Source organism: Neospora caninum, chromosome XII (assembly GCF_000208865.1).
Source record: "Neospora caninum Liverpool complete genome, chromosome XII".
NCBI classification, from domain to species: domain Eukaryota; phylum Apicomplexa; class Conoidasida; order Eucoccidiorida; family Sarcocystidae; genus Neospora; species Neospora caninum.
The window spans coordinates 1689361-1712439 of NC_018398.1; the positions used below are offsets into that span (position 1 = coordinate 1689361).

At 54.0% G+C, this 23079-nt stretch overlaps 4 protein-coding genes across 4 annotated transcripts; 2 read left to right on the forward strand and 2 right to left on the reverse strand.

Annotated features, from left to right (window-relative positions):
• Positions 1-354: 354 nt before the first annotated feature.
• NCLIV_062420 (conserved hypothetical protein) lies at positions 355-1291 on the reverse strand (the record flags this gene model as incomplete). Its single annotated transcript, XM_003885793.1, has 2 exons — positions 355-525; positions 1070-1291. The coding sequence occupies 2 exons, from the start codon at positions 1289-1291 to the stop codon at positions 355-357; spliced, it is 393 nt and encodes a 130-aa protein (XP_003885842.1).
• Positions 1292-2659: 1368 nt separating this feature from the next.
• NCLIV_062430 (putative growth-arrest-specific protein 8) lies at positions 2660-7179 on the reverse strand (the record flags this gene model as incomplete). The annotated part of the gene is made up of 8 exons (XM_003885794.1): positions 2660-3172; positions 3589-3667; positions 3912-4110; positions 4297-4417; positions 4964-5038; positions 5625-5963; positions 6448-6566; positions 7113-7179. 8 exons carry the CDS (start codon positions 7177-7179, stop codon positions 2660-2662), a joined length of 1512 nt encoding a protein of 503 aa, XP_003885843.1.
• A 2545-nt stretch (positions 7180-9724) lies between these two features.
• NCLIV_062440 (Dynein light chain Tctex-type 1, related) lies at positions 9725-11898 on the forward strand (the record flags this gene model as incomplete). The annotated part of the gene is made up of 5 exons (XM_003885795.1): positions 9725-9754; positions 9963-10014; positions 10560-10673; positions 11453-11530; positions 11801-11898. The coding sequence occupies 5 exons, from the start codon at positions 9725-9727 to the stop codon at positions 11896-11898; spliced, it is 372 nt and encodes a 123-aa protein (XP_003885844.1).
• Positions 11899-18371: 6473 nt separating this feature from the next.
• On the forward strand, positions 18372-21801 carry NCLIV_062450 (putative ribosomal protein S6; the record flags this gene model as incomplete). The annotated part of the gene is made up of 4 exons (XM_003885796.1): positions 18372-19167; positions 19899-20021; positions 20460-20616; positions 21681-21801. 4 exons carry the CDS (start codon positions 18372-18374, stop codon positions 21799-21801), a joined length of 1197 nt encoding a protein of 398 aa, XP_003885845.1.
• Positions 21802-23079: the final 1278 nt, after the last annotated feature.

The window sequence follows — 23079 nt, forward strand, 5'->3', positions numbered from 1 at the left end:
TGCAGCCGGCGTATAAACTCCAGAGAGTCTCTTCCTTTCCGTTGCCGTCTTCCTCATCTGACCGCACTGGCTCAAAACAACGCATTTACAATTCGCGGCAGTAAGGGATTGGTTCCCCTGCTGGAGACGCCACTTCATTTCGCGTATGCGGAGCTCTCCAGCACTCTTCTACAACTACGGAAAGAAGCGTACGCACCGTTGCGTTCCCCGTGGAGACCACCTGTGGCAAAAGGAAGACAGTTTTTTCTCATTTTTCTCCCCAGTTTCCCCTCATTTTTCTGCCGTGTTCTGCATCCGTCCACGGGCACGTTCATATGCATTCTCAAGCGAAAGGCGAGAGTTTTCCCACACACGTTAGTACGGGCTCAGGCATGAGCCTGCGGCAAGGGATGAATACGCAGAAACCATACTGCGAGCAGGAGTAGAGAGACAGTCCTTGAGCTCGTACGTGGCGCCTGCTTCAGCAGTCAGATAACCGCTCTCGTCCGGATACACCACCCGTCCTGCGCTGTGCACAACATAGCCCTACACAAGGCAGGCAGAAGACAGGGAAACGACCAAATTAGTGACACACTGTCGCGTTGCCAGCTCGAAAAATGCTGACAGGTCTCGAAATTCCAAAGGACCCAGACACCAGAACAAAAAAAGTGCATATAAAAGAAGAGAGAATTTGCCATGGTTTCTTTCCTTCATATGTGCCCGGGTAGGTGCCTTCACCATAAACTGGTTTATGTCTACGTCAACATCGTATGCACTGCGGTTTGAAGGATTGATCTTCTAAAAGAGAGTGTTCCCTTTGCGCAGGAAAGCTCTGGGAGTTAAGACTAGACAAGACAGCGGCTGGATGACACCGAGCGCAGATATGGAGGAGCACGAAATCGACAGAGTGCAGCGTAACTTAAACTTCAAAAGATTCAGGCTACGATGACAATGGATACCGTAGGCAAACGCGAGGCTTGCGTCGATACCTCCACATCCCCTATCTCTGTTTGTCTCATGAGTGAAGTAAACGGTGCTCTCCAATGACGAATCGAGATGCTTCTTTCTGGCGAAAGAAAATTGCACTTACCGGGTAGAGCTGTTGAACGTTGACACGAGCTCCGGCGTGGGAGGTGAACCGACTATCTCCAATCAGCCATACAGAATCTTTCTGTTGGTCGTCTTTGCTACCGTCTTGCGAAGAACGACTCACGGAACTCGACGGAGACAACGCCGGCTGCTCCACTCCGGGCTGCTTGGCGTATCTTTTGAGTTCCGTCGACGAGGGAAACGGAGGAGATGCAGATTCCATGCTTATCAATTTCGGGGTCCGTCGAGAAAAGTGTAAGCAAAGCGAAAAAGCGTTGAATTCAGTCGCCTCTGTGCTGGAAAACACCCGCAAGGTTTTCCACTCCAAGCGAGACGTGGTTTGACGCTTTACCGAGACAACGCTCGATGCGACGGCAGGCAGAGGATGCTCCGGGACTACGGGACGGGTTTCTGGAAAAAATGGAACTTAACGGGCGAGAAGGCGTGGCAGACGTAAAATGACTGCAAGGCAGACTGGCGTCTCGATTTTAAAACCTGCAGAGCTCTGCATCGAGGCGTCGCTTGTGCCGTTTGCGGGGTGCTCGTGACCACTACGTAACTCCAGTATGCTCCGCTATTCGCATGCATGACTGAACCGCCAACCGCTCAAATTTCGGAGGCAAACATCAAGGTTGTTTTGAACACCGGCATTTACTAGTCGCCAGATGTTAACGATGCAGAAATTGATAGGAACAGAAGTTCGACGGGACGACCTTGAAACGTCCCAACATGAGTTTGGTAGTGGACATAGGTATCGAATTGGAAACTGATTGAGCGCTTCAAGGTCACGATACCCGTCACGGTGCGGTCGTACGAGACACTGCTTGTTGCCGAGGGCTGTCGATTTCTCTTTCCTCGACACAGACCCATTCTCGACACAGAGACCCAACACATAGGTGGAAACGGCTTTCCACTTACTGCACAAATGCGATCGTTTGAAAGAGCGAGACAACCGTCCCAGAAAACAGCTGCAGAGGCTGGCGCCCGAAGACTGGCCGGAGGGACGGTGAGAGACACCGTTTGTGTTCGAGTTCGAGATGCTCGCTGTGCGCAGGTTTTTCCTGGCTCCTCTCGAGAACCGATGAGGAGTCAAGTTACTTCTAGGTGCGAATATTTTGGCAGCAAGTTCTGGTGTGCAATCCGGACACCTTGCTCCATCGGCCGTAATCGTTGTTTTTAGTACACGTGGCGTTTCGTCCGCCAGATCCAGTCATGCCTTGGCTCCAGCTTGGCATTTCCGGAAAGGACATCCTCAGAAACCCATGCCACAGTTTGGAAAATATACAGCTGTAGATAGAAAAACAGGTTTTGTATATATGCCTACCCGGTATAAATATACAGGGGCGTGAATCGGAAATCAGTACAGGACGAGCGTGCACTTACAGACAATTGATTCCTTAGGAAGTTGCGTATGCCTTTTCATCAAAGGCAGATACGGCATGGCTTTATGGAAAGGTTGTAGGCGCTGAGAAGGCGGTGAAGTCGTGAACTCTTACAGAACGGGAATTGATTAAATGCCAAGTCGGTCAATGTAAAACCGGCATTTTTCATGTCCCTCCAATCAGCCGCTTTCAAAAAGTAAAGAACGAAGTTATATTTCCAGGATTGGATTTCCTTTCGCGACGGGCACAGTCGTAGTGAGGTATGGTGCGGGGACAGTTGAAATGAACTCCGTATCCTGAACAAGTTCAAAGTCGAGAGCGTCGCTGTTTACCCCCAACTGTTTCAGCCGGCTTTTCATTGCTAATACAGTATCATTGTAACTCTTTGCAATCCTCTGAAGCTCAGCCCGCAGAGTCTCGATCTCGTCGTTCTTCTCACAGAAGCTCCGACGGAGAAGCTCTTCAATATGCATGGCCGCTTCGGGACTCAGTTTCAAGGTTGTGACCAGCCGTTGCCGTTCACGGAACTTCTCTTCCAGAGACGTGAGCATTTTCTTGACTTTCTGCTCGTAGAGCATGACCTTTGCTTGAGTTCTGAGGTTCGTGTCACTTTGTAAGTTCCGTAATCGCCGGGTGTATTCCCCGATATCACGTTCTAACTTGTGCTTCTGCTGTTCCACCTGATGATTATGTTGTTTTGCTGCCTTCACCTTTTCTTCCAGCTGAGTATCGATTCACAACCCCAGACCGCTTGATACCCAATCGCATGCATCATTGCGTGGGAAACGCACTGACTTTTTTCTGGTACTCATCGCTAACCTCGACAGACTATTATCCGACACCATGCCAGCCTTGCAACTAGTGAGACGATGTGTGCTCGCATTAACACACGCTGTACAGCCTTCTCCAAACATGCAGTCGTCTCATTTGAAGCTATTGCGTCCAAAAAGCATTTTGTAGACATATTCTTTGGGAAAACCAACGTCAGCCGGGGTAGTGAATACTTAGAACCGCAAAGAGAAACTTTGACTGAGGAATTCAGTTCCGTCTTTCCCTCGGTTAGCTGCGCCACGTTTGTGTCAGCTGTTGCCTACCTCGGAGCAGGACAGTATATATATATATATATATATATACCTACCTGTGTATCTCGCGCACGAATATTTTGCAGCGCCATCTTGTCTTTGACATAGAAGCGGAGTTGTTGCTCGAGTTTCACTCTGGAGAGATCAATACAGAAGCCACGGACGGCAACAGCAAACCTGGAGGTCCGTGCGCATGGCGGCGTTTCCCCTTTCCTTTGAGCTGCCTCGGTTCTTTTCATTCATCACACACACAGTTAGCACTGCGCGACAGTATCCGCCTCTGTGGCAATGCCGGCGAAGCCATTCGCATAGGACTGGAGACACGGTCCTCCGGGGAACCATCGTGCGAAAGAAGTGACCAATGCAACAGCATTCTCACTTGAGTTGTTGTTGCTGGCGGAGAGGCTCTCTCAGTTGCACGTTTTCTTGTTGTGTCTCTTGCATCTGTTTATACGTGATCTTCGCCCGAGCCTTCATTTCAGTAATGTCTTTCCGCAGCTCCTTGATGAGTTGTAAGTTATCGTGTGTAATGTCATTGTAATACGCTGCATTCGATGGCATTGGGAACTGTAGCTCAGCTTCGCATTCGATCGAAAAACGAGGCACGAGCGGGGTGAACAAGAAGACCACTGTCAACTGACATGCAAATAAGGGTCTTCTGGTCAGGACCCCGGCCAGGACTAAGCGAGATAGCGACAGCACCCGGATGACCGCGATAAACGTGGCCAGCAGACACGCGCGTGTGATCCAAGGCCGTCACATACCTTTGATCTGCTCAAACGCGCTACGATGACTAGCCATTAACTCATTGATGTGAAGGTTCTTGCGCTCCTCCACCTCGTGAACTTCGACTTTCTCTCGGAGCTCGAGAGTTTGACGTGCTTCCTGCACAACAGTCGTGGACGATGAACTCTGGTTTCAACTCTGTCATTCCCTTCTGAATTCGTGGTCCTATGCCTCTTTCAATGGACGGTAATAGAGTAACGAGTGAAGAGCATGGGGCACCAACTGCGTATGTGATCTTTCCAAGTAGCATTGTTATATAGTAACAGAAGAATGGGATTGTTTTCGCGAGATAACGTATACGTACGCGCTCACACTGTATTCGGACAGTAGAACGCGCTGTACCGCACTGCTATTCGGCAGCCTTGTTCTGTGCAGTACAGCATACAGCAGGGCCTCACTGCATACAGCGTTTCGTAGGTGTCTTAGTTCCTACATCTTATTCAACGCCGCTCTCAAAAGAGCCGCCCATACACAGGCTGGGTCTCTTTCCAGCATATACGGCCGCTCGACCTCCACTGTTTACGAACTGATTCATGTGGATCCATTGCTCTATCTCTTCTCCATCATCTGGGGAACAAGATACCGTTTCGTCGATCGTCATCACTGCAATGCACTACAGCCCGAAACGCGTCCATGTTGCCTTACCTCAAACTGTTGTTCGTATTTGTTCCTCAGCTCCTCAAAAGAGCGCTGGAACCTCTCCCCAAGCTTGGTCAAGTGCTAGGACAGCACAGGACGGGATGAGACTAATCGCAAGCGGTGAAAGGATCTCTTCTTTGAGTCGAAATACTGTTATGCGTTGCAAGTTGTGGATGAATTTGGAGGACAATCACCGAACCAGTCTCAGAGGAGAATGGAGGAAACCACGGTAGGTCTAGGACAGGTCGCTCTTGAGAATTTTCGACGACAACCTCCGTACAAAGCAAGCACTTCAGCGGCAGAGGAAACATATGTGGGCACACAGCCACAGTCAGCATCAGGGAACACCCTTTTTCATATCAGTGCCAAGGCATCTCTAGGTATATATGCGTATACGACTGAAACTGGGGATGAGGGTAAAGGTAAAAAGAAGCTCTCGGTTCTCGGCAGGTGTCTGAGAAATGCAGAGACAACTTTGCCAGTGTTGCATTCTGTCCGTTTTGCTGCTGGTGCACTCACCCTAATTCGGAAATATGGCGACAGCCGTCTACGGCTGTTGCTGGCACAGTGCTGAAGAATCAACTGAATGTCCGTAAATGCCCCACGGTGCTCCCTCCAGCACATATCCGGAGCATTTAGTTCCCAGAGAGCAGGAATGACCTCGTACCTGCTCAAACGCGTTCTCCAGGTTGGAGATTTCCTGCTCTTGGGCTTTCAGTTGTTTTGCTGCAGCTGACTCAAGTTTCGAGAGAGTTTTGTGGTGTACATTTACCACCGTATCGTCCACAAAGTCCTCTTCCAAGACCGCATCTTCCCCTTTAGTCTGAATGTCTGTCTTCACTAGCTTGTGTGCGTGTTCTAGGCTGTCAATTTTCTGCTCGTACGCTAGAATTTCTGCACGGTGTTGCCGCACGATGTTCTCTACGCGGGCGTCGTGTAGGAGCAATTTTCGGTCTAAATCGGAGCTCTTGTTTCGACACGCATCTCGAAAACGGCTGATGATGTCCTGACCGCGCATAAAGAACCACACGGATTTTGGGGAGCTCGCCATTTGGCTTTTTCGTTTGAGAAGTTCTTCGCTTTTCCGCATGTATTCCTAAGAGGCGTCATAGCACGGTGGTCACTGGAACCGAAACGTGGTCTGTTTGTTGCCTACGCACACTGGGAGGGGTGTTGTGAGAAAGGAGTCAGTAGCTCCTGTGTTTTGCAGATGTGAAAGGATTGAAAGCTGCGTGTGCTAGGTGGTGTAATATTTTTTTGTCTCGGTGCACACGCGAAGCTTTTTGAATTGTGCAGAAGTGCCAAGTTAAGTGCTCACGCAATTAACTGCGGGTAGAACAAGGTTTTGTGTAGGAGATATTCGGACTTCCGCAGGTTTTCCGTCGGCAAGCGTAGCCCCTTTAGCATATAGCCTTGTCAGAGTTGAAGACACAAATGGTGAGGTGCCGGCCGTACCCTTTCCCACATTCAAGAATGATGCGTCTTTTTACCTTCTCGAGCTGTACATAGAGGCGATCGGCTTTGCATTTTGCCAGCTGTTCTCGGGCTTGCTCCACTTCTGCTTGAAGGCTTTCTAAAGAGATCCGCGAAAGATCCTCTTCTGTCTCACCTGAGTACACCGCAACAGCATACACAGGGAAAACGACAGTTCATGTCCACACGGCCACGTGAGGATGATCGGCCGGGGCTTCTTTCTTCTCACAGAAGAGCACGTTCCGTCATACTGGCCTCGACGTCACCATACAGAAATGGATATTGTTTGCATGACGCATGTTTCGGTCGTCAATGGACGTACAGTGCCCCACCGATACTACCAGGGAGGTCTCCTGTTTCAGGGACATACCGATGCTGGAGACCACCACCGAGACGTGACAGGTGAAGTGCCGCTAGAAAAGAGAAGGAAAGAAAGGAGAATGCAGAGGAGACGGAGAACCACAAGGAGGAGGAAAGTCTAAATGGGGGGGAGAGGGAAAAGGTAGAAGGAAAGGAGGGAAAACCAATCGAAGGAACGAGCGACAGCAGCAGGGAGAACCTAGGAGTCTCTTCTTTCGTAGAATCGCCTCGCGACGCCATGCTCGAAATCTCGGATGCAAAAGGCACTACGTTTGTTCGTTCTAAAACTTTGCAAAGCGAGCTGCAGTACTTCGCCGCTTACCCGCTTTTTCCAGGTCCGGTTTGACTCCTCCGGGTCCCTTACCCGGAGGCGGCTTCCGTGTGGACATTGTTTTCCGAATCAAGTCTCGAAGAAGCGGATATGAGGTCTTTCCCTAAGGAATGTCAATCTCTGCTAAGTATCTCTTGGTTTTTTCCGACACCATGAGGTGCTAGAAAACGCACACCATTGAGGGAGAAGGCGACTCCGGTGGGGCGTTTTGTACCTCCACGCCACTGGCTGCCCAGCAATACTCGATTGCTGAAGGGCGTCTGTCAGCACGGCACATAGGAAGCGTGCCTTGTGATTGCATGTCTCTACATCGAGTTCTCTCTCCTGACGTGGGTGTCGCTGCGTACATCTGATGGAGACACACTGCTCCTGAACTCTCCCGGACCTAGATTCGTAGGTAGGTTCAGTCGACCCGGACGTGTGCAGTTGCCAGCCTGTGGAGACCGCTTGCAATAAGAGCATCATACCGTCGATGTAGAATACTCCACGCAGATGGTGTCGAGACCCCCACTGACTTTGCAATGCTCTGCTCCCCGCGTTTGTTTCATTTTGCTACATGCTGAAGAAAACGGTGAGTATGTTGACTACGGAGTGATCCAGGCCGCTGCGGATGCCCCGATCTCCTCGAACAGCCAGCCCGTCGGCCTCCTCGGTCTCGATCTAACGGGTCGTATACTCTTCTTTCATGCAACCCTATGCAATGCCTTCTTTTTTCGGAAACACGTTGATCGGTAGGCTTTCTTTGAGAAACTCAGCTCGGCGGCTGCCTCGTGCCAAGACGTTCCAAATGGCCAACTCAAAGCTTCTTCAATGGGAGAAAGTAAACAGAACATGTGAAGCACCCCTGTTTTTTCTTGAGAGCAGCAGTTGTCGGCTTCCACTACTGCACTAGGTGTTTCCCCAGTTTCGATTTCCACTGATGATCCGTGGCCCCACGTTACGAAAAAGTGTAGACAATACAGCAAAAGCGAGGAATGCGTAGCACAAGCCGAGACCAACGGCCTTCTCTCGATGTTCTTGTTGAACATGCGGATATACATGTGAACGTACTTCTTTCGCCGTCCACACCATGAGTACGATCAGTGCGCTGGCGGAAGTAGTAAAATTGCCCAAGAACTTACTGTTTCAAGCAGAAGGTTGCAAAGAAATTCCAATTTTGCACTCAGGAAAATAACCAGCCCAGGTTAGGCTGGCATGCGAACTCTGCATGCCCCACCAAAAGGACCCTTCGAGCTGAACCACTTGTAGTTGACGGGATCAACTTGTGATCTGTTTGTCGAGCAGGTCACGTGTACATTGAGGGAGCTCTAAAATCCTCCTCAAGCAAGAAACCGTCGACTGCCGAGGCAGCGGAGGGACTCTACCCTTGCTGAGGTGCAAAAAGACCGGCAGAGCTGCATTCCTCCTGCTGAGGAATGGAAAGAATGGGGATGCACGAGTCATCAGAGAACATTCAGCCTTGTCCACATATCTGAAAGGCACATGAGTGCACAGGACTACACGGTTCGACTCGGACCCAGTTTTACATCAACGCATCAACGTCTCTTCTACTGCATCCAACTGAAAGAACACCTTTCTCTTTTATGCCGACGTACTGGGGCATCATCCATGAGGAAAAGAGCAATGTCTTACTCGTCTTTCTCATTCAATGGCCCTCGCGTGTTCTGTCGAAGCGATAGTGAAGAGATTAATATCAGCAATTCTACAGGCCGAATCCGATCTACAGGGGAATTTTTAGTACTGGCTAGCCTCGAAACGTTGGCGATTTTCCGGATTTGGACAAGGGAGAGCAGAGTTAACTGGTGGTTTCTTGGCATGTTAACAGGGAAACCGTCGCCTCGTTTTCCCTGGGGCGTCGCGAACTTCCTTTGTGGAGGCAGACTGGGACTTGAGAAATAGGTGCCGAAGTCGGCTACGGCTTCTAACCGGTGGCCTGTGTCGGGGGCTCGCTGCAGCTGAACGCACATCAGTCTGTACCTCTTTGTGGATGTATTTCACTGTACCGACCCGGCCTTGTTTTCTGAAAGATAGTCAGTTTCCCTGTCTGTGTTTCTAGTTTCTGCTGTGCTGCTGTGTATGCCTGCACCTTCCACGTCCCTCGGTCTACAGAATGCCACTTTGGTACAGCGATTCCGATACTTTTCCCATATTGACCTTACGAATTCTGCCTTGATCCTCTACGGAGGAGGCTGTTCAAGGTTGAATTTTGTAGCCGGCCCTGCCGCTTCCCAAACTCACCAAGGCGTTCGCCATACATCGGCCTGTGAACTTCAGATCTTTCTCGGCCCTCTCCTCCACACGGCTTCTTGATCCGTTTGTAAACGCACAACTCTGGACAGCCATGCTGTCTCCTGTTAACCCCGTGCATCTTCTTAGCCTCATTTCTCCAGAGGCTCCAGTCCGCGTATCCGGCAACCGCTCGGAAGATTCGTGCTCTGGCGAGCTGGACGTATGAAATGCGATTTTGCCAGTGTGTGTAGTGCCTCCTCCCTGTTGGCGCGCGAGGGAACCTCATCGCATGCAATTGTCTCAATTAGTCTTCGACATACGCGGCAGAACGGGTGGACCTCGGGAAACCGCAAGCGCAAAAAGAGGGCCCCATCATGGCAGCCACAGAGACCCTCTCGAAAAAGGTGTGCAGGGTGTCTGCAGTGAGGAAGTGATGCCTCCCTCGAAGAACAGTGTCAGCCAGGCAGAAACGCATAGCCGGCACACCCTCTGGGAATTCGAATTGTAGTCATATGCGTTTTGTGCTTCGTACCACAAGTATGCTCAGACATCCTGTTAGTTTCGTGGCAAGTTCGCTTTGCTTCTCTGTTCGTTCGCGGTGACTGGACGCAGGCTAAGTGGTCCGTCGAGGAAGTGGAGCGGGTTATCCTTGAGGTGGTTGAAGGTGAGGACGAGCGCAGTTCCCCCGGTGTGTTCCGGCCTGTGTCCGTTTAACAACACCACAGCTCACGAAAGAGCGTCAGGTGCACAAGCCTTGACGTCTTCCCTTCACCCCGCACAGCGGCGTTCGAGGAGAGAACTGTACACAGCTGTTTGTTTCTCAATAATACGCGGGACACCACTGGTTGACTGGAGATGAAGAGCTGCAGGCAGCTTTGTCGCTAACGAAAACGCCGTGTCGAAGAAGTTTCCGGCATGCGACCGACGAAGACTTCCGTACTTGGTGCCGCACGACATCCAAAAGTATAGGACACAAGGGCTGCGTATCCGTTGCTGAGATGTTTTAGAGTTTTGTCTTTGGATGCACCCGCGTTGTTCTTCCGTGTCAGTCCACAGACAGTCTACGCGAGGAACTTGCTTCCTCGGAGCATCTCCTGGGCAGAAACAGCTCAGGAGGAGGGACGAATTCACCGAAAAGACGCCTGTAGAAAGGGCGTGCATCTACGTCAAGGCCCGCGTGTGCCTGTGGAGTTGGTGCTTTCTCTGTAGACCAGCTGCAGGATGTTGAGTACGACGAAGGGGTTGTCTCCCAATGGGTCAACAACATCTGCGAGGAATGTTCGCGGCGGCTTGTGGACTTGAAGATGCCGTTCAAGTATATTGGTCCGTCTCCCACAGGAAAACTCTGGAAACGCTTCGGTGTCCTCATGCATCCCGTTCCCTGTTTAAGGATGGCTGGAAGGGCTGTCTCAGCAGTGGTTCGAATGTGACCTATCCCCAAACAGTGTTTCTTTCACACCTTGCGTTTTAACCCAAACAGAAGCCTTGGCGCTGCAAAAAGAGTCGCAGCCTGCTTACTTTCCCGTATGCAGTGCTCTTAGTCATACAACTATCCAGGTAATGGTAGCCGTACCGCAGATGCCTCCCTGAATTGGCTTTCACCCGCGCTGACAATGTGCTTGCCATCTTGTCCAACAAACGCACGTTTCATGGTGTACAGCTGTTTTTCCGGCGGTCAAAGGTTTGGCAAACGATGAACCGGTTGAAGTATCCAGGCCGGGATGTCCAGTTTATCGTGCCCCAGAACACGTCTTTCTTTTCTAGATACCTAGTGCCGGTAACCGTATTCCTTTTGCCCTGTAACCCAGCAACTGGTGCTTCGGACAGAGAAGATCGCCACTGGCGTTTTGTTGTGCGCCTTTCCTTCTCTCTCTCCCAAGATATGTTTCTTGTGCTTCCGACGTGGCAGACCCGAATGCAGCGAACAAACAGCTGGCTGTTTAGGCCCCAAACCCGCTCGTATGGCAGATCACTTTTCGCGTTGCTCATTCGGGCGCCGAGCCTAGGCCGTGCAGCAGGCAACGACCAGTGCAAGCGGATTTGCATCACGGACCCCTTCACGCGTTTCCTGTCTCTCCGTGTCGGTACTTTTCCATGTTCAGTGCAAACGGCGGTTCTACAACGAACGGGCGCGGGCATTCATGCAGGCTCCTCCTGTTTCTGGGAACCTGCCGACGACGGTGGGTCTCGCGAGTTCCCTGCTGTCCAGTCAAATGAGGACAGGGACAGACACAACCACCGAAGCACCCAAGTTCTAACTTTTTCCCCAGGCAGCCGCGCGCGTGTAGCATTTGTGGGGGAGCAAGTGCGCCAAGTCGCAGTGCGAGTGCCTGCCACATTTAACGTCTCCGCCTGTCTCTGACGTGTGGCTTGTTGCGGATCCTTCAAGAGGTTGTTCAACACATCGTCCTTTACCCGTCTCTTCTTGCCGTCTCTTCGCGACTCTTCAGGCACGATCGTCTGCCTCTGGCCGCGTGAGAGGCTGCAGAGTCAAGAGAAGAAAGGCGGCGTCCAGGCCTGTGTGGTTGTCTACGTTATCAGTCTCTAACCAGCGGAACCGTTCCCTGAAGGTTTGTGTACAGAATGGACAACGGAAGAACTCACTCAAGAGAAAACACAAAACTTCCCTCTCCTAAACAACGAAAATACGATCCCGCAAAAATGACAAAGTCTCAATCTGGGGCCATAGCGGACCGCTTCAGCCACTGCCGTAGAGTAAACGTACTTTCTGAGATCGTCTTAATACGAAGCCACAAACGGCAGTCCGGAACGCCAAGGAGGCGGAGCCGATCGACCGGTGTGTCTTTCGTCTCGCTAGCGCCATGTCTTCTCTGTTTCTCCGCACGGAACGGCAGAAAACTCACACGTCTAAAATACACGGGCTTTCTGTTGTCCCTGTGCAACCTGCGGGCGACGGCCTAGGCATGTATAGGGCTAGCGTTCTGCCGAGAAACGCGTCAGCTCCTTTCCCCGAAGTGAATGCACTCGTGGCTTGGAGCACGGCATCCTCGGTGAAGGCCGTTGCGCCCTCCCGCGTTTCCACTCCCCTGTGTCGCTCCTGCCGCGTCTGTCCCTCGAGCCATGAAAGTAAAGCTGTGTCTCAGAGGGCTGTCAAAGGGGAGAGGACGGGCACTGGAGAACGCGTGCCGGCCGGGACCTCCGAGAGGCACTGTCGCGGTGACGCGTTGCCTTCGGCTCTGCGACGGGGACATCGTTGTGAGAGGAAAAATCCTGAGAGCTAGAGTGTTCCGAACGAGTCTACGAGCAGGTTTCCCATAAACTGTCTGTCTCACGGGAAAGAACGCGGGCGGCCGCGAGGGCAGTTGAGGATTTTGAGCCGCGTTCGATGTTCACATCAATCGAAAACGCGGGGCTTCCATTTGCATCTCATCGCAGCTCTTCTTGTCACAAGGTACAAAGTCGGTCCTGTTTACTCTTTCTCGCGAGTCAGTTTGTTCTCGTGTCTGCCACCGCACTACGCTCCTGTCTGTCTCTCTCACGCTCGCGGAAGACGCTGCACAGCAGACCCATCTCAGTGAATCCCGTGTCCAGTGTCCTCTCATGTCTCGAACCATTTTCGCGTGGAGTTCATTCGCGGCTCCAGGCCTTGTCTTTGGTATCCGCAACGCGATTATGCATAGAGGCGCTCTACTTGCGACAGCCAGTAGAGGCACGTGCGAGGGGGGAAGGGGCAAGAATGATCCGTGTCCTTCACCTCAATATCCGTGTAAACGAGGGACCGGAAAGAAACCCTTCTCCCGCTCTGGCTCTGTCTCAAAAAGAGACAATTCCCGTTTGAGGCGGGCCGTCTCCTGTTCTTGAAACGGCTTTGAAAACACGTCGCAAGGGAGTGCTTCCCCCTTGTGTGCAACGTTGCTCCGACTCCCAAAAGAAGTTACCCGTTCACAAGCACCTGAGTCTGTTTACATCAACCTGAAGGGTCTCGGATGCTCACACCCCGCAGTTCCAGTGTATTTCTGGCCTCGTCTTGCATGCGAGTACACCGGAACGTTCTCCTTCCCGAGTACGGTCACTGAACCCTGAATCTGCTGCTCGTTGGCAGGCCTCTGCGCTAGTAGTCAAGTCTGCATGCAACACTCTGTGCACATCAGTTGCCTACAGCTTTTTTCGAATTCGCTGCCTCTTTTGGATGAATTTTTCTGCATGCCCTTCCCGGGTTCCGTTCACCTCATCGGCAAGCAAAGGATCACCCGTTCTCGGGCCTAGGCAAGAGTACTGCAGGCGAGGACGCTGGACCTCTTCCACTGTTTTTCTTGCTTGGCTCCGCCAGTTGACAAGAAGCCAAAGGAAAATACGAACCAAGATTTTTTTATTGTCGGCAGAGGCGAGCATGAGGCAGGTGAAGACGAGGAAAGAGGAGAGGTTGGACTTCTCCAAATGAAGGCCTCGTGTAGTGCAGACGACAACGTGGTTTCAGGCTCTGCAGTCATTCACATTCTCTCTCCATGTTTTCTTCTTGATTTTTCGGAGGCAGTCGCAGCGAAACATGAAGCATGACGTCCGTCCGTCTTGTCTCGCCTCCAGTCTGCACATAAAGACACAAATGCGCGCTCACGGCAATCGCCACTTCCCTGTAACAAGCAAACAGCGCCGAACCGTCAGGCATTCGAACTGACAGGCACTGCAGCTTACCTACCCAGTTACGCGGAGGATCCGACAGCGTATTGACGCTAAACGTGACGCATTGAAGAGTGTAAGTGAAAACGGTTTCGGCATCCAAATGCGCATGCGCAACGCAGTGCAGACGCCAGCAAGTCCAAAGTAGTTCTGACGGGATATATAGGTAACCCCCGGGCGTTACCGGAGATTCCAAGAGTCGCGTAGCCACGCAAGTGGACTCAGCAGGGAGGAACCATGAGGCAGAATTCGCTCTTACGTCGAAGTCGGAGAAAAAAGAATGCTGCAGAAGACCCGGGAGTTTCCTCTTGAGGATTTCAGCGATGGACACAACTTTATCCATTCCTCCTCCTCCAACGCGCCCGCACAATTCCACGTGACCGTTCTGAGGAACACAGGCACTCCGGGAAAAACGACTGCTGGAAGGAAGCTCAGATCACACATTCAGATCTCAGCGGAATGCAGCACAGACCGAGGGGAACAAATGCACGCACACAGGAGTGGACCTACGCTTACACGAAGACTCTCACAACAGTGCTAATAGTTTTCGTGAGCGCTTGCATCTGTACACCGACGTATACCTATCTACTAGCCTGTCGCCCTCGCACTATATATATATATATATATATATATGGTGTGCATGCACTGTGCAGTTACTTATGTGGATGTAAGGCGCAGATGTGTTTCACTGTTTTGAAACAAAGACTACTACGCCACGACTTCGAAGTCTGGAGTTCCCGCAGCCTCCTCCTTCCGGAGAGAGTCTGACTGCTCCAATCGGAGAGGCCCGATGGATCCCGGCGCCCTTCCCAGAACGAGGGAGCTTTGGCCTCTGGTGTCCGTCTTCGTCCGCTACATGTGAAGGAGCCCTAGGAACCGATAAGTTTTGGTTTTTAAGCAAAAGGCTAAAATTAAAGTTGAAGCCATGGTGAAAACGAGTTATTACAATTAGTAATAGCGTTTGTATATGACCAAAAACCTGGGTTTCTTTTGGCTCAGTGATCGACCGAGTACCCGTTCAAGAGCGTCAAGGGCGTGCTGGATGGTCTTGTGCATGCGTGTGCCGCCCCTGATCTCCAGTCGCCCATCTCGTCCGCGTTCTGGTTCCTTCCCGTTTCCCCCTCCCTCTCTCCGACCCTCCCCGCCGTTTTCTTCCCGTTCCTCGCTCGTCTCGGGTGCTTTCTCTCTCTCGCCAGCGTCGCTCTGCCCCCGCTGCGACATCGGCGGAGACCCGCTGCCTCGGGAGTTTCCAGGGACTGCCTCGTCGCTGGTGGCCGCACAGGCCGTTTCCGCGGCGCTAGGATTTGCCTGGAGACGGCGGGCGGACCTGACTCTCTGGACGCCAGTGGATGCGTCCATCGCTTCAGTCCCTTCCAGACACAGTCGCCCTCCCGTCCCTCAAAGCTGAAAAAGCCTCTCCCAGAAGCATTCCACGGAGCAGAGACCGGTGAGAAGCGCGCTCCGGTTCCGGTGAGAAGCGCGCTCCGGTTCCGGTGAGAAGCGCGCTCCGGTTCCGGTGAGAAGCGCGCTCCGGTTCCGGCGATACGGAGGAGCCAGAGAGAAGAGACAGCGGAATGCAACGGTCTGCGGCTGCTGCCACCAGGGGCGGAGCCGAGCGGGCGGTGTCCGCCGAGAGCCGCGCGTCCCACTGCTAAACTCAGGCAGCGAGAGGCAGAGAGGCTCGCAAACACGCGAAGCCACTGCAGTCAAAGGTGAGTCAACGGACAAGCGGGCACCGCAAAAAGGAACAGATGCAGGAGCAGAAAGAAGAGGACGCCTCCGCAGATCTACAAAAGCTGCCCTACCATCTTTTTTTCTCGCCCTGAGAGGAAGCACATCAAAAAGCGGCATTTCTCGTGCCCGAACGCGAGCAGAGAAGGTCAATCGAGATGCATGCACACAGCCGGCGGAAAAGCATGCGGCGTCTCGCATGTGCGCCGTTAGATGCTCGCCGCGAAAAACACGGCTGCAGGTTCTTCTGTCTCTCCTCTCCACGTCCTTTTGTCTTCTCTTCGCCCGTGTGAGCTCCCAGCTGGAGATGGCAAGGAGTCGACGAGCCCAAGACGGGAATCCCCTTTTTTTCGTGGCCGGGTGGCAAGAGAGCCTCGCTCGCGGGTACCGCGCACCTTTTTTACTTTCGTGGTGTCCGCACACGGACCGCGTCGTTCCCAGTAGCGAGCTGTTGTTGGCTTTCCAGAGTCTACACTTTCTTCTCTTTTTGTTTCGTGCTCGGTCGTTTCGCCGTTGTCTCGCCCCTTCTCAATGCGGCTGCCTCCGCCGTTCGCCGGCAACTGCGGATACAGCACAAGACACGAAAAGAGGCAGCGGCGGGCAAAAGCGAAAGGACGCGGGAGCAGAAGCAACGGAGGAACAAAATCGGTGGACTCAGAGGTAGAGCCATCGAAAGGACGGCGGGGGAGGCAGCCGGTGACGCAGGGAGAGAGAGGCAAAAGAATTGACGCGCGTGTGCGCGCCGGAGAAGGACGAAGTCGGCGTGCGAGGAGAGACAGCCGAACGGACACGAGGAAGAAAAGGAGACGAAGCGTGGAACGGGAGGAGGGAAGAGGTCCCCAGGAGAGAGACGACACAGGCACGGGGAAGCAGGCCAGGAAGTTTTAGAGCCGAAGACAAGGCCGCCGGATTCGTGGCTGACGACCGAGAGCCTGTCTCCGTCGGCCGCACCGTGTCTTCTCTGGCCCCCGCGAGTCTTTCCGCATCGCCGAAATGTCAACGGAGAGCGAGGAAACGGCGCCAGGCAGTGCGGAGCCAGAGAGGAGAGAAGAATGGAGGGCAAGACAGTCCTGGCGGAGAGGGGCGAGACAACGCGACGGCGTCCGAGAACTCAACGAGCGTCATGGAGAAGAAAGTCCCGCGGTTCTCTCCAGACCGTCTCTCGAGCAGAGGGAACAGGGAGCGACTACTCGTCGCGTTGGGGCTCTTAGCAGGGACGAAGAGGCGGGCTCGCCAACAGAGGACTCGGGCAATGCCTTGACACGCGCGAGTCTCTCTCCCTTCCACAGCCAGTCGGCAGGTGCTCCGAGGCGACGACGCCGTTCTTCTCTGGCGCCGCGCGACTCTGCCTCTCCATCCCCGTTACCTGTGTCTCGCTCTGCTTCGTTTCCCTCCTCGGTCGGTGCCTGGCAGCGCAAGTTTTCCTCGGACGCGTCGTCTTCGCCTGTCTCCTCGCGGCGCGCGCGCCTGGGGGCTTCGCCCTCGCTGTCTCACTCCGCCCCGTCCCCTGCTTTTCTGTGCGCGGCGCCAGCTTCAACTTTGTCCGCGGCCTCCGGGACTCTCCCTGCCTGGGTGCCAGACAGACCCGCGCACGCCTGGCCTGTTTGTGGGGCAAGAAGGCCTCGCCCTGCTCAGGGTGCCAGAGCTCGGCGAGCCTTTTTCGCGCGGTCGTTCTTCCCCACGGAGGCGCAGGGAACCAGCTTGGAAAAAAAGGCGGACGTTTCCGCTGCCTCCGCGCTGCCTCCGTTTCGCTCGACGCGTCCTCGTGCTGCTTCTACGTCGCTTCTCCGCTGTCTCTCTCTCTGCGCGGGTTCTTCAACCTCAGTTTCGCCACCGCGTCTTCCTGCCTTCCCCCGCCGGCGCGCGTCTCAGCTTGTGCAGGCGCGGATTTCCCCTCCCAGCTCGAGACGGGCTGCTTTCGCTTGGCGTCTCGCTGCGCCTCGCTTTTTTTCTCTCAGTCCGTGCCTGCGGAAGGAAGGGGGCGTTCACATTCCTCGTGCTGCATGCTCGTGGTCCTCTCCTGCGCATCTGTGTTTGCTCGGTTTCGCGTGTGTCCTTGTCTGTTTCACCAAACCCGAGCTTTTGCTTTTGCCTGTCTTGATCTGGCGGTATCTTCTCTCGACTTGCCTCTCTTTTCCAGTCCGGTTCTCGTCCACCCCCTTAGCTTGTCCGTTTCGCACTGCTCGCGCCTCGGAAGACCTCCGCCACGCCCTCCAGCTCCCCTCGCTCTTCGCCTCCTCCGCTGTGTCTCTGTGGCTGGCTGGTGTCGTCGTGCGTCTCTCTTCGGCGCGACTTTGTCTCTTCTCCCTCGACGCGGGCCTTTTGGGGGGCCTTTGCCGCCGTGCCTCATCTCCCGCCTCACGCCAACCCTTCCCGATCGCGAGTCCAGGCGGCGAAGCAAAATGTCTCTTGTCTGTTTTGTCTGCTTCGCGCGTCTCTGTTCCTGCACTTGAAACCAAGACAAGACGCGTGAGACAGCTGAACGACCGACAACGGCGCTGGCGAACCTGTCTGCGTCTTCTCGCTTTCCTTCCTCTCGTTTGTCGAGCGGCCCCGGTCGCGGGTGGTGTCTGGCTTTCGCCTGTCGTGCCGCATGGACAACGTCCCTGCAGTCGGTTCCAAGAGGCTAGAAACGATAGCGGTTTCGTCTGCATGCAGCGCACGTCTCGCCGGCAAACAGCTGCGTTTTCGTTCCCTCCGTTTTCCTCTCCAACGCCTCTCGATGCTTCGTCTTGCTCGTCTCAGTCTCCCTTTTCGTCTCCGCCGGTCGTCTTCACGCAGGGGACGAGCGATCGACGAGCTCCCACGGGCCTCCATGCGCGGTCCGGCCAAGGCCCAGGAGCGCCGCTGTGGGGTCTCTCGCTTTCTTCTCCCTTCTCCAGACTGGCGCCGTCTCCTTCCTTTTCTCCGTCCTTCTCGGCTTGTGCTCCCGCAGCTTCGGTTTCCGTTTCTCTGCACGCGGCCACCCTGTTGCGTCCCCGGTCTCCCTCTCTGCATGTGGGGGCGAGCCGCTTCGCTTCTTGTCTGGTTTCGCCAAGAGCCGCAGGCGACGCTCTCGGCGCCGCGCCGCCTTTCTCGTCTGCTTGCCTTCTTGGGCCTTCGCGCAGCCTCGCCTCCAGTCCCGCTTTCGCCCTTCGTCCGGCGGCTTGCCAATGGGCCTCTGGCAAGAGAGACGACAGGGTGTCATTGGACGCAGCGGAGGCGCCGTCCGAGTGCGTGCGCTCCTTTGCACGCTCCCCGCAGAAACGGGCAAACCTCCAGGAGGCTGTCACCTCTTTAGGAGAGACGAGGGCGGAGGAGGCCGAGCAAACGGAGAAGGCCAAGCAAACGGAGAAGGCCAAGCAGGAAGAAGGCACAGGCGAAGGCCTGCCACGGCGACTCCTAGTTCCCCGCCGCAAGCTCGACAAAGAGCCGCACTTAAGGCAGTACCGCCCTTCAGTTGTTGATGGTAAACCTGCGTTGTTCTGTCTCCAGTCCTCGATACACAAAACGTTTCGGCTTTTCCCCCTCTCTTTCGTGCAGACAGAGTCGCACATGCATACACAAAAGTGTGTATATAGGCGCCTACTCCGCCGATATATACGCCTATGTGTTGCTATGTGACTCAAACCTATCGAGTAAATATGAAACTAATCAGTTAAGACTGCATTCACGTACAGGGTGTCTTTTGATAGAGTAGATACGGCAACAAGTTATGGCGCATGCAGTCTTGACACTCGGACTTGCAGCAATTTTCGTGAACGTCAGGCGTTCCGTGCTGTCATTGGACACGGTAGCCATTTGCCTGTAAACAGTCTTGTGGTGCTGAGGGTTTTTTTGGCTGCATATGAAAGTCGGTGCACATAGCCACATTCCTGCATCTGCCTGCATCTACATTTGTCGACAAACATCTGCAAGTATATGATCACGTATTGTCCATCAATTTATGCATATATAAATATATATATATATACACATATAGATGTATGTGTGTGCCTTCCTAAGAAGGTGGAAGGCGAACGCGGCGCAGACGTGTGGGGGGACGTGATTTCGTGAGGCCTCGTCTCGTTCCGATACGAAAACTGTTCACTTTCTGCTCGCAGCCTGTACCGTTGAAGAGTGCGAAAAGAAAGCCTCAGCAGTTCCCAGAGTCCGTGGAGCTCTCTTTGCTTCTCGGGGCGTCTCCGTTTTCTTTCGCAGGAGGCCATGGCCTGGCGGAGACTCGCCCCTATCGCGTCGTCGCCCTCTTCCGCCCGGACATGCCTCTCCCGAACATCAAGGAGGCTGTGCGCCCTTACGTGGACCAGCTTCAACAGTGGCGTTGTAAGCGCAGAGACAAGGACCCGCGGCGACGCATTGCACTCCGCACCGATTCTCCGACTTGTGCATGCGTCCGTGGATTCCCCGCAGCTCTCACCGGGTGCCTGCATTATCTGCGTCGCGAACACGTGCATGCAAGTGTGGGGTCTGCTGCGATGTGCCTAGGGCCAGACTCGGCTTCGCGACGTCGTGCACGCATGCAAGCGTGCCTGTGTGGTTTACTCCCCCTTTTTTCGCGGACTGACAGGAGTCGCTGTGTCGGATTCTGGCGCTCGGAGGGATAGCGGGCGGGCTGCAGTGTCTCGGGGCAGGCAGTTTCGTGTGCGTGTGAAGACGCTCGTTTTACCCGACACCGTTTTCCTGCGTTTTCTGTGCCGTCTCGCGCAATCTGCGACGCGCCTCGCCTGTGCCAGCATCTTCCCCATTTCCCTTCCTTTCCAGGCCGAAACCTGCGCGTCACCTATCGAGGCTACCGCCGACTGGCGTACCGGGTGAAGAAGAAGGACAGTGCTCACGTGGTGGAGATGACGTTCGATCTCCTGCCTTCTGCGGTTCACTACTTGCATGTGAAGCTGAATCTGGACGACAACATCATCAGGTAAATGGGCGACGCGGAACCGGTTTTCTCCTTAAACGTTTGAACATACACCGTGGGGTGAACCAACGACACTTCCAGCAGCCAAGAGTCGAGATACGTCACCGGATGAGCAAGCGCAGGCAGCCTCGCTGACGCCCAGAAAGAGAGACACGTTACTCCTTGTGAGATCCAGTGAGGGAACCGCTGCCGGGGGGCTTCCTTAAGTGAAGGTCACCCGGCCCTTGCGACGTGCGTGCGCGAGACAGCGGGGATCTCGCCTGTCCGATACGTGCGCAGCTTTCTGGGTGGCCACTCAATCGGAAACGCCTGTGAAACGTAGCCCGAAACACACACGTCGTTCTGTCTGAAAGCAGGAGCACGTGGATGCCTGCTCGCCCGAACTGAAAAGGCTCGTTTGTGACCTGCGTCTGTCGACATTTCCAAGCCATAAACGAGGGTTTTTTGATTTGGCATTTTCGACTGAGTGAAGCGATCGGTGCCAGGAGCGCCCAAGAGAAACGCTCTAGTGGTTGGGATACTGAATAAACGACGGCAGTTATGAGATACAGCGCAAGCAAGGTGTCTGGCCACCTTTCGGGTCGGTTTGCGTTTTAGGAGGCGTAGTATGCGGCTCGTTGCGACCGGTGAATGTGTTTAAGAGAAGTGTAGGGACGTTCGTCTAGACGCGAGGAGACGGCCTAGCGTGGCTAGTACACGCTCGTCTTGTAGGAGGGGAAAGACGGTGTGATAGGTTTTCTGAAGAAACTTCGGTGCGTCTGTGTCGATCGCGCCCGGCAGGAAATTCGGCAAAAAGGGGTGTGGAGGTTATCCACGGAGTGCTGCTCCGTTTTTGCCGACCGTCGTGTCCCGAGTCTCTGCTTTGTGGTTGGGTGGCGGCGTGTCTTCGCGGTACGTGTCGCCGCCTTTCCGGCCTGTGTGGCGAGAGTTCTTCCTTCTCAGTTGAGGGCTTTCACCCAAGCATGTTTTCGTTTTCTGCCGTCATTCACACCGCTAGCCTTTGTACGTTTTTTGGCTCGCCTCCCAGTATACACAGGCACCTTCCTGTCCTCCGTTTGCGTTTTTAGATTTATGATTTTGAAGAATCCGCCGCTTCCCCGAAGCATCGTGAAGAGACGCCACACGATTCCACCCGAGGAGTTCGAGGAGCTCGTCAGATACAGCGGCCTCCCAGAGCCCCGATCTTGAAGGTTCTTCGAGAAGCAAGCGGAAGAGCTGAGGATGGAAGAAACTCGAAGGAGGCTCCGAACGTGAAAGCGAAAGAGATGACGCATGGGGGATAGCTGCCTGTCTCTTCGTTCTTTCGTTCGAGGGCCGTCGCGAAGAGACAGACAGTAGCACACGAAACGGTCAATCACACTGTCCGTGCTGGTCCAGGACAAACAAACAAGGGAGATCACACAAATATGATCACAGTGAAGGAAACAGAGAGAGCATGGAGCAGAAAACGACGGGCGAAAAAAGAAGCAAGCTACTAAGAGTAAAGGCGGGAATTGCACGGAAAGCTATCAGTGCCGTTGATAGCGATTCGAGAAAGAGGCCGCTCATCGTTTTCGATGCCTCTCTGTCCACAAGCCTCTTCGTTTATCAGCCAAGAAGAATCTCCTTTTCTTATTGCGAAAGCGTCTCGCGAGTCCGGCTATGTCACCGCCGCGACCGTCGCTTCGGTAAACAGTGTGTGCTGTGGGACATCTGTGAAGGCTATCAGCGCCTTGTTGGTAGCGCGCTATGCACGGCCTTCACATGAAAAAAAGGGCGTGGGGCTAGTAACTTGGAATCTTTTTCCACTGACAGCAGCTGTAAAAGCATCCTACGGAAATGTGCAAGTGTAGACAGGCAGTGCTCGCAGATGCGGTATAGCTGGTCAACCCCCCGGCGGGGCAGCGGAGGCATAGCGACGGCAAATGCTTGCGTGCTACAGGTCCGAGAGGATCACAACGGAGGCTTCGCATTGCTTCTCCGAATGGTGCAGTGTCGCTGTGAACGCGAGACAAACGTATCCTTTGCCTTCGGCGACCCACAGCCGCCCGTATCGAGCGGAACTGTGCACGCCACGCGGACCCATCTTGGGAGTTACTCGTATATCCCCTTACCCTGAGTGGCAGGTGCGTTGCCGGATATCTTGCTTCGTGACACAGAAGACTTCGACTCGGCTTCGGTCCACGTCGTGGGAAGCAGTCTGTGTCTAATCGCACGGCACAGAAGCGCGATGTGAAAAAGGGAGGCGACTTTTTCCCGTTTCGAGGTGATTGCCAATAGATGCGAACGGCATCCACTCGTGTGCGGTGCGAGAAGGCCCCAGCTGCGGCTGAACGACAGGAACGTGGGGACAACTACTCGAAACAACCGACAACTTTTTGTGGCGGTCGCCGTCGGCCTCAGTCCTGCAAGCGCAGAGAAGCCCGCTCGGGGCCCGATCTCTGGCGAGCAATCCGCCGCTTCGCGTGGTTCCACGGAAACGTACGA